General features: G+C 36.3%; 1 protein-coding gene across 1 annotated transcript; it reads left to right on the top strand.

Moving 5' to 3' along the window:
- The first annotated feature begins 3,133 nt into the window (after positions 1-3,133).
- LOC108098863 (cytochrome b-c1 complex subunit 6, mitochondrial) lies at positions 3,134-3,777 on the top strand. Its single transcript, XM_017202045.1, has 3 exons — positions 3,134-3,254; positions 3,373-3,461; positions 3,521-3,777. The coding sequence occupies exons 2-3, from the start codon at positions 3,381-3,383 to the stop codon at positions 3,692-3,694; spliced, it is 255 nt and encodes an 84-aa protein (XP_017057534.1). The 5' UTR covers positions 3,134-3,254; positions 3,373-3,380; the 3' UTR covers positions 3,695-3,777.
- The last annotated feature ends 6,673 nt before the right edge of the window (positions 3,778-10,450 follow it).

Genomic DNA, 10,450 nt, shown 5'->3' with positions numbered 1-10,450 from the left:
TATGACCAAATCAACAATAATACAACAATTCGACTACTCGACCTTTATGCTGTATTCTCATTAGGCCAACGCCAACATCCATGTGCTCGATGGTCTAATTCCACCTTCCAATATGAACATTGTCAAACCGTACGCTTCCTTGCGGTATTAAAACGTTGATATCCACTAATCAAAATTTTTCAACAAAACATTATCATTCACTGCGAAAAAATTAAAAAAATGTTATTAGAACGTTGATTTATCTACATTAACTAATTTATTTTTTATTATTGGCATGGAAGAGAAAAAAATGTAAAATACGCAAATTACGGTTTTTTTCTTTATATGTATATTTAATGGTGAGGAATCTATTAAAAAAAAAAAGAAAAACCCAGGGAATATACACATTCCAAGATGGCGCCATATCTGTAAATGGTAAACATTTTGTCCAAAACAAACATCTTATACACCAATGAAGGAAACAACTACTAACCAGTGCCGGCGTTTGCCAACGCGAGACCCTGGTCCGTGAACCCAAGGTTTCCTAGTAACATTTGGAAAGAAAGTTTGTAGTTGTTTTTTTTTGCTTTGGACCCTCTACTTTTAAATTTTCAACCAGTGTCACGATCGCGTCCCATTTTTCTCTATCTAGATATATCATTCAATCTGTTGTGATTTTGCAGTAAAACACAGCTTTCAAAACATTAACTCTTTACATGGTGGTGATGCATATCTGCATCATACCGTTGAAATTCAATTATTTTTCAACGGGCATTGCAAAACTATCTGAAATCTTTTTAATGCAGTTCAGAAACTTTCGTTTTTTATATAACAAGTGTTAGTCAGTCAGAATTCTGTCCAATACTCAACAGCTGATTACTTTTCTCGCCAATTTGGTAAATGTGGAAATCTGAATTGGTTGTGCAGTTTCTCATCATTCTCAGATAACAAAAAAAAAAATGTGTAGTTGATTTAATTTATATTTTTAAACAAGTAAATATTATATTTAGCTATATCTTGTCGAGTTTTTGTGTTTGTTGCATTATACAGTCGACTCTCGTTAATTTGAAACACGAGGGACTCTTGAAATATTTCGAATTATCGAGTGTTTGAAATATCAAATGGTTCGAAATTTGCGAGAGAAAATAAATAAACCTTCGAATTATTAAGTGTTGGTTAATGTTTATTTATTAATATAAAAATGATAAGAATTAAGAGGTACATTCGTGTACGTACATGTATTCGTAATGTGAATTAATTAATCTTTCGAAAGAACTTTGTTATACTGGTTTGCTTTAAAGCACAATTCTGCTGCTAAAACTGCTCAATAACTTTTTTAAAGAGAAAAAGTGCCTGAAATGCTTTTTCATCACTTTCGTTTTGTAGACATACGTTTTGTAAGGTATCAAATGAGGATCTTGCTTCCTTAACTTACACCTCTGCCAAAGGTTCTTTATACTTTCTAGGGCTCATAGCTAACACTAACTTTTAATATGCATACCAACGAAAGAGTAACAGTAACTGAATAACTACACAAACCAATTCGTAAGAAATGTGTGCGTCAAATGGTCAAACTACATAATCAAAACAAAAACAAAGGCAAGTTTGAACTTGTCGCAAAATTTCCGAATTTTTTTTTCTGCAACTTTGAATTGTCGAGTGTTAGACGCTGATGAGTTCGAATTAACACGTGGCTTTGTTAAATATCAATGATTTTTTCGTTTGAATTACCAAGTGTATGAAAATGTACTGATTTAGTTCGAAATATAAAGAGATTTCGTAGGGACCTCGAGATAACTTTGAATTATAGAGAGGTTCGAATTATCGCAAGTTTGAATTAATGAGAGTCGACTGTAATAAGAATAAATCAACAATTTCGCTTTGTTGCAGATATGCATCAAAGTAGCTTAACACATAAAAAAATACTGCAAATATACGAACTTCACTGGATTCTCCCAAACGGAGTGCGAAAAATGTGTAGTTTTTTTATGTTTCAATAAAAGAAATAATTGCTTTAAAAAATTTACTTTAAATTGACATATTATAAATTACTATATTTTAATATTGAATGAATGTTATTATATTTCTAAAACACATATTAAAAAAATTTTCCTTTTAAGACCTTTTGATGAAGAAATGCATCACACCCCTTTTTGTAAAAAAATAAGGTAAAACCAAAAAAAAATTAAAAAACTAAAAAGAAGTGTATTTTTTATTTTCACTTATCTACCAAACAAAAAAAATGAAGAAAATCGGAGTTATTGCCTTGTAAAGGGTTCAATGAACTCAGTGATCACAAGGCGTGAGTATCGATATATGGTCATCGATATACACATCTTTCAACTATCAATTACATTAAAAAATCTTTTCAAAATGGAACTAAGATGCATTTAAACGTAAACACAAATAAATACACATAACTAATTAACAACGAATACATTTTTTTAATTTACAAGCGCAAAGCCTAGGGCGGTGGTCCAGGTTCGCTTCACACAAAACCGTTACTACTACTAACTACTCCAAAAATTATTGAAAACATCTCCAGCATTGGATCTGGTATTCATTTGATAATTACGTTGATCCCTATGGACGTTTAATTGAACGGTTATTACTATAATATTTCATCAAACAAAAGCTTAAAAAGAATGTTTCCAAACATATAGTCTAAGAAAACATATCATTATCCGACAATCTTGTTACTCTCAGATGAATCGAAACGCTTCAATCTAGAGCTCTGCAACAATAACGTAAAATTTACATCCGACACAAAGTCAATTTTTGTCAACTAAAGCCTTCGAAAAATTTCGTAATTGAATAAACATCTTGCATTATCCTTAATCGAACTATATTGACTTATTGAATTTAATTACCACAAGATAAGAAAATCACTAAATAGGATCAGTCCACTTCTGAGCAAAAAGAAGAATGATACGAATATTAAGAAAGTGCAAGTAGAAGATAAATAAAAAGTATGTAAGAGTGAAGACTGATATTTAATAATGAAAAAATTATTTTATTCTAACAAATTCACATCGAAAATTTATAATATGCGGGCGAGAGCCAGTCACTTGTTAGTGTTCTTGTTTCCTAAAAAACCAAAAGTGATACAGTGGAAATCCAAATGTTTTAAAATGTGAACGGTTTGTCCAGAGCACATTACGAATTTCGAAATAACATTACGTTCTTTTTTTTTTGTCAGTCTGGCAACTATTTTTACAGAAGTTTAATTAGTTTTTCATTCTGATTGCATCACAGTTGTGTTAAGTAAACGAAAGGTAAAGTGGAAAGGATACCATCATACATGTATTATTTTCTTATAACTTATGCCTTTTTTTTTGCCGTTATTATAATCTTGCGTTGATATTAGTATTTAGACTTTTGTTTTTATTACAGCTGTAGAAATGGCCTTTAGAAGCTGGTTTTCGCTGCCCGCTGTCAGAGCCGATGATGAGGAGTTAGTTGATCCTCAAGCAGTTTTAAGAGTGAGAAAAAGGATTTGCACACATTGAAAAAATAATATAAGATGATTTCTATGCTTCAGGAAAAATGTCAAGCTAAAGGTCATATTGAATCCTTGTACAACAAGTACCAAGAGTGCAATGATCGCGTGAATGGGCGTTCCAAGACAACTGAAACGTGTATGGAAGAATTGTTCGATTATGTTGCAGAATTGGATCATTGCGTTGCTCATAGTCTTTTTCCAAAGCTAAAGTAACTGAAAATGAAAGCATATGTACATTTAAATCGTTATAGTACTGCACGAACTTTGACAAATACAAATTAAACCAACCTCGGTAATGTTTGTCCAAATTTTAGGGCTGCGTAATGGTAACAATTTGAAAAAGGAAAGAGTGAGTATTCCTAGGGTGACCAGATCGCTGAGGTGAAAAAAACGGACACGGACAACGGGCAACTCCTCCGCCCCCCAACCCCCCATAGCTCCACCATAAATCCAGGTAGTGCGAAGTGGGAGTGACAAAGAGTAGTCAGTACGAACGGACATGTCAGTTCCCATTTACAGCCTCTGCTGAGGACTTCGGCGGGCAACGGCCAGCCGGTAATGTGCTCCTCAGAGGTAACCGTTTCGTTCTATACCATGCTTTCAATTTTCGTTGTGGAAAGTTGTTTTACAGTTATTTATGGAAAATACGGATATTTACAAATAATCAGAGCTCGCAAATAACAGTTGACCGTTTTTCATCTAGTGCTCTGGGTGCGAGCACAACCGAAAAAGTTCATACTGTCTCGCTCTCGCTCTGAGCAAGAGCCCCTTGCTGTCATCATTTGTGTTTTCTGTTGAGCACTTTTCTTTGAGCTCTTTGCATTTCGGTCTTTCAATGAGCAGTGCGTAAGGAGCAGATCGAGAAACGCTCGCACAATGAGAGTCACCAAAAGACCGATTGACCAAAAAACTTAATGCAAACGGTCTTGGCATTTACACACACACGTTCAATTCACGAAGACGATTAATATATTTCGTCCGCAAAACCGATGTTTTACGATTTGCTTGCCTATACGTGCACTGTATACCAATACATATCGACGCATTTCCGCGACTGTATCGTATGTTGCTTTTTTTCAAAATTGAGATTTTAATGCAAAATTGTTAGGCACCTAATGTCCCACTACCCTGTGAAATATTATAACTGAAAGCCCTATTGTTCCGATAAAAATTAAGTTTCAATTTTATCGTATGTTACAATGTGCGCGCGAAATTATCGTATGTCCATACAAATTTGCATGAAAATACTGCAATCGCACAAAAATACCGAAATACAAAAATAAAGAAAAAGCTTCTCCTGTAAAATTTGATTTTTCTACATACGATACAGTCGCGGAAATGCGTCGATATGCAAAAGACTTTTATTTTCGTCGCTCGTTGCAAAGTGGTCAGCGAATGAGCAGAGCAAAAAGGAAGCACGAAATTGGTTTTCGGTTGAGCACAGACCGTTCGTTCAAGAGACACTCGTTAACGGTTCGTGTCTGACTTTTTCCACAAGTGATGCGCAAAGAACTGTTATTTTGGTGACTGCAAGAAACGGTCAACTGTTATTTGCGAGCTCTGCAAAAAATACGAACTAACAGACACAGAACATAGCTGAAAAAATTGACATGTCACATATGTATGTATGTTTACCTTGGCGTTTGTCAGAACTACAGATGTTATTCAATAAAATCGCAATATTGTTAGATTGTAGATTGCCCCTGCACCAGATTATACAGTCGGCACAGAATTTATTCGGACGCTTACTACTGTAAAGGTCAACTGCATTTTTCACAGAACTTTCCTAATTTTAAAAACTTTTTTTTTACGTATTACAAAAAGAGATATTTTGTGAAGCCAAGAAACAAGAAAGGAAGGTAAGCCGAAGCTTATATACCCTTGCAGACTTCAAATATGTCGAACAAAATACCTCAAGGCTAAACAACATCGAAGCTATGACGACTTTTCTATTAATTTTCCATATTTTCGCTATATGCTATATGATATAGTTGACAGATTCTTTATTCCAAGAATCATGCTTGTCTGATGAAAAACAATGACGTTATAATTTTTTTTATTTGTATACATATTTATATTTTTCGATCTTTCCTATGGCAGCTATATGATAGCGTTATCTGATTTTGATAATTAATAGATTCAATAGTAGTTAGAAAACGCCATCTGGAAGAAATCGACTTGATCTGATCAGAACCAACGGCGTGAGAATTTTTATTTAATTCTCTTGTCTGGGAGCTATCCGATATAGTCGGCCGATCTGGCCCATTCCGATTTATATACTTCGTGCAATAACCACACAACTTTTGGGAAAGTTTCAGTGGCCACTTCAGACCCCATAAAGTATATACAGTAGAATCCTGTTATAACTACTCCGCTTATAGTGTCCGTCCGGGTTGTGCGACGAAAACTCGATGGTTTGGTTGGTCTCCATACAAACTTTTATGAAAGGGCCTCCTCGCTTAGTGCGTTTCCGCTTTTAGCGACAAACCGCTTATACGAACGAAATTTTTCAAGAAAATTTAAAAAATTAACCGGATATTGCGTCGTGCAGAAAAAAATACATTGCAATAGTGCTAAATTTAAGCATCAAAACACGCTGTTAGAAATGTATTTATTTATTAGTGATCGGCACCTTTGCTTGTGTGCGTAGCGGCGACACGAAGGATCTTACACTGTCACTCCTCTTTGTTAGTTTTAGCTGTCGCCTTAACTACGCTGCTGCGAGAGAAAGAGTCGAAGTGCAATGCCGACGTCACACTGCGTGTGCAGACCTTATTGCCTATTCCATGAGATGTCCCGTTATATTTCTAGTTTTTTCTGTTTTTTTCCGAGTTAAACTAAAAGCGTAAATTCCGCAAATGCAAAATATGCAATAATAAGCTCACTCAGTTTTTAGTATTATGAGAAACCCATGCCTTTGAATTAAATTTATTAAATTTTAAGTTTAACGACGAAAAATCGTCGGTCCCTTGAAAGTCGCTATAACAGGATTCGACTGTATATTCTTGTTCAGTCTTTCCGTCTTTCCTCTTGTCTGTTTCTACGCAAACTACAGTAGAATCCGGTTCTATCGACTTTCAAGGGACCGACGATTTTTCGTCGTTATACGCGGAAGACGCACTAAGCAAAAGGAAAAACAATTTTTTGAAGTGAAACTTCTTTAGGCGCGTTATGAATTTTCGGGGACGGAGTAAAACCGATTCATGACCGTCACGAAAAAGCGAGGATCCCCATCCCTTTCTAACCGCTGACGAACGATGTCTCTATCCTTTCTCGCTCTCAGCGCTCTCGCACAAAGTTGAGAGCGTAAAAATCTACAAATAGAATGCAGTTGCAGTTGAAAAAGGGGTGAGAGGTGTAAATGTCAAAAGGAATTCAAATCGAACAGGTTGCATACAGATATTAATTGGCACCATAATTTCTATCCATTTTATTTGACCTAGAAATGAAAACACATATCGATATGTATTTGTCTTCTTCTTCTTTTCAATCGGTTTGTTAACTTTTGAGAGTCGCCAGCACATTTCGAGACCTCTAAAATTAAGCGTCTAAAAAGGCTTTTATTCGGTTTCCTACAGAATTTCAATTTTAAAAATGAGTAGTGATGAAGAAATTTCACTTCTGTCGTGCGTAGGCTGGACACACCCCTTTTTTTTGTTTGTTTATTTATGGTTGCCGTTCTCGTAATAGGTTCTTAAAACAAATCAAATTAATTTTTAATTAAAACTAAAAATTTAATAAATTTAATTCAAAAACATGGGTTTCTCATAATACTGAAAACTGAATGAGCTTATTATTGCACATATTGCATTAGGCGAATTCACACATTCAGTTTTACTCGAAAAAAAGCAGAAAAAACTAGAAATATAATGGGACATTTCATGGAATAAGCTATAATGTATGCACACGCAGTGTGACGTCGACATTGCACTTCGAATCTCTCTATCTCTCGCAGCAGCGTTGTTAAAGCAAAAACTAATAGAGATTGGTTACAGTTTAAAAACCTTCGTGTCGCTGCTACGCTCACACGCAAGGGTACCGATCACTGATAAATACATACATTTCTAACAGCGTGTTTTAAGCTTAGATTTGGCAGTATAGCACTGTATTTTTTTTCTCGCTAAAAGCGGAAACGCACTAAGCGGAGGCCATTTCATATAAGTTTGTATGGGGACCAACCAAACCATCTAGTTTTCGTCGCACAACCCGGACGGACACTATAAGCGGAGTCCTTATAAATGGATTCTACTGTAGTTGCTGGAACTTTACCAAAAGTTGTGTAGTTATTGCATGCAGTATATGTTTCCTATGGCAGCTATATAATAGAGTTATCCGATTTTAATAAAATTTAATCCGAAATTCAATAGTAGTTAGAAAACGCCAGCTGGAAGAAATCAAGTCGATCTGTATTTCATTCTCTCGTATGGGAGCTGTCCGATATAGTCGGTCGATCCGGCCCGTTCCGACTTATATAATGCGTGCAATCTTTACACAACTTTTGCTAACATTTCAGCAAGATAGCTTTAATATAATACTAAGAGACTAGTTAGAGAAGCAGACAGACGGACAGATGTACAGACGTAATTCGATTCTGATCGTGATGCTGATCAAGAATATAGTTACTTTATGGAGTCTGAGCAGTCTCCTTCACTGCGTTGTTCTGACTGAAATTATAATACCCTTTGCTCTGCAAGGGTATAAAAACTGCCAAAATTGGGGCACAAAAATTATTCGTACACCTTCCATTTATTATCTATTATTTCCGATTACAACACAAATCGGTGGTTTTTTTTTGTTCTTACTTGGAATCACATTGTGAGGAGTCGTAAAACTCCCCACATATGCAGGTGCAGAGGAAACTCCACATGGCAACAGCGGAAGGAGCTGGTGCGGAAGAGTGGGTACCAAAAAGGGAAATGTCGGTACCGCTTTGGACCTTGGACTCCATCGAGGTCGAACGGTGAATCTGCGGACTTTGGACCGACATAACGGTGAGTCTGCGGACTTCGGCCCCGCACAAAGAGGAGACACCGCGAATTAACGGGACCTCGATGCACTTTTGACCCGATTACGTGTTAGAAAGGATAACGGGACCCGCAGACCGGTACCCGAAAGACTCGGCAAGGCAGAGGACGCGAGATAGGCGTGCCGCCGCAGAAGTCGACTCGGGAGTCATCACCGGCGTCAACGAGGGCGATATAGTCGCCAGACAGCAGCGTTAAAGATCAAGTCAACTATATAAACCGAGAAACAATAATCCAATCTCCCTATTGCTAAATCTAACCCCATTTCTCTGTATTTCTTGGTCGGAATTACGTAACAATAAATTTGGTGAGACGAACACATAAACTCAGCTGAGCTAGCCGCGCGTTTTACGTAGCGAGCAAATAGTGAAAAAGCAGTTCGTTACAACATAGGAGTAAACTTTGACGCGCTTTTTCTTTTTTGTTTTGTTTAATTTTTACGGTTTTATAAATAATAATATGGGACGTCGTCAAGATTTGTCTTTGAAGTTGCGAATATATATACCTTAGAATCCGGTTATAACGACTTTCAAGGGACCGGCGGTTTTTCGTTGTTATACCCGGAAGACGCACTAAGCAAAAGGAGCAAAAAAAAATTTTTCGATTATTTTATGGTTGCTGTGTTTGTAATAGGTTTTTAAAATAAATCAAATTAATTTTTTAATTAAAACGAAAAATTTAATAAATTCAATTCAAAAACATTGGTTTTTCTAAATACTGAAAACTGAATGAGCTTATTATTATTGCACATTTTGCATTTGGCGAATTTACGAATTCAGTTTTACTCAGAAAAAATCAGTAAAAATTAGAATTATAACGGGACATCTCATGGAATAGGCTATGAGGTCTGCACACGCAGTGTGACGTCGGTATTGCACTTCGACTCTCTCTCTCTCTCTCTCTCTCTCTCTCGCAGCAACGTTGTTAAGGCGACAGCTAAAACTAACAAAAAGTAGTGACACCCAGCGGGAAAGTGAGAAGTAGGTCTTAAGAAGTAGGTTTTAGATTTTTAGAGTACTGGAAATCCTGCTTCTTTTAGCAGGCGTAGGGGTAGGGATTTGTGACAACCAACTTCTTTTAGCAGGCGTAGGTAAGGGGATATATCATTTTCAGGACAAAAACCAGTGGATTTCCACATAGAAACCTCCTTCACCCCTTACTTTTATGTGTCACACCCGTGTATTTTGAAAGGAGAGACGGCAAAAATGTAAGGGGTGAAGGAGGTTTTTGCCCTTCCGCTTGTATGAAGAAACCTCTGGAAAATAGCATATCTTCCACATCTTTTTTCCCGCTGGGCAGTGTAAGATCCTTTGTGTCGCTGCTACGCACACAAACAAGGGTGCCGATCACTAATAAATACATACATTTCTCACAGCGTGTTTTGATGCTTAAATTTGCACGACGTAATATCCGGTTAAAATTTTCAATTTTCTCGAAAAATTTCGCTCGTATAAGCGGTTTGTCACTTAAAGCTTAAACGCTCTTAGCAGAGGCCCTTTCATATTACAGTCGAATCCCGCTAAATCGAAAATCGCGATAATTCGTATAAAATTCTGTCCCCTTGAAAAAAACTCGTTAATTCGTAAAAATTCCATACATTTTGGTCCACTCGTTAATTCGTAGTATTTGGCGCAACGCAAAGAATATTGAACCTCTTATAAATCGTATATTTATTTCGTAACCTCTTATAAATCGTAATGCGATGCGAATTTTTTTGTAGTTAAAGCACAGTTAGATTTTGTAGACAGCTATGCCACCTTTATGTATTATGAATTTTGTGTTTCTCTCGCTGTTATAATTTTATGTTACTGTTTAATTTTCCTTTAATTTGAAAAACGTACAAATGAATGTACATAGAGGAGAGTGGTCCCATACCGACCGGTCGTACCATACCGACCCCCCACATGTTTCTCAGAGATGGCGATGCTAGCCGAATTGTCGGTAA

Source organism: Drosophila ficusphila, unplaced genomic scaffold (genome assembly GCF_018152265.1).
Source record: "Drosophila ficusphila isolate 14025-0441.05 unplaced genomic scaffold, ASM1815226v1 contig_128, whole genome shotgun sequence".
NCBI classification, from domain to species: Eukaryota; Metazoa; Arthropoda; class Insecta; order Diptera; family Drosophilidae; genus Drosophila; species Drosophila ficusphila.
The sequence above is the reverse complement of the archived record's forward strand: the minus strand, read 5'-3'. Positions and strand labels throughout refer to the sequence as shown.

Excerpts from the sequence above, each read along its gene's own strand:
- LOC108098863 (XM_017202045.1), top strand. The coding sequence starts at position 3,381 with ATGGCCTTTAGAAGCTGGTTTTCGCTGCCCGCTGTCAGAGCCGATGAT. Across the intron at positions 3,462-3,520 it reads ATCCTCAAGCAGTTTTAAGA|GAAAAATGTCAAGCTAAAGG; the intron begins GTGAGAAAAAGG and ends TCTATGCTTCAG.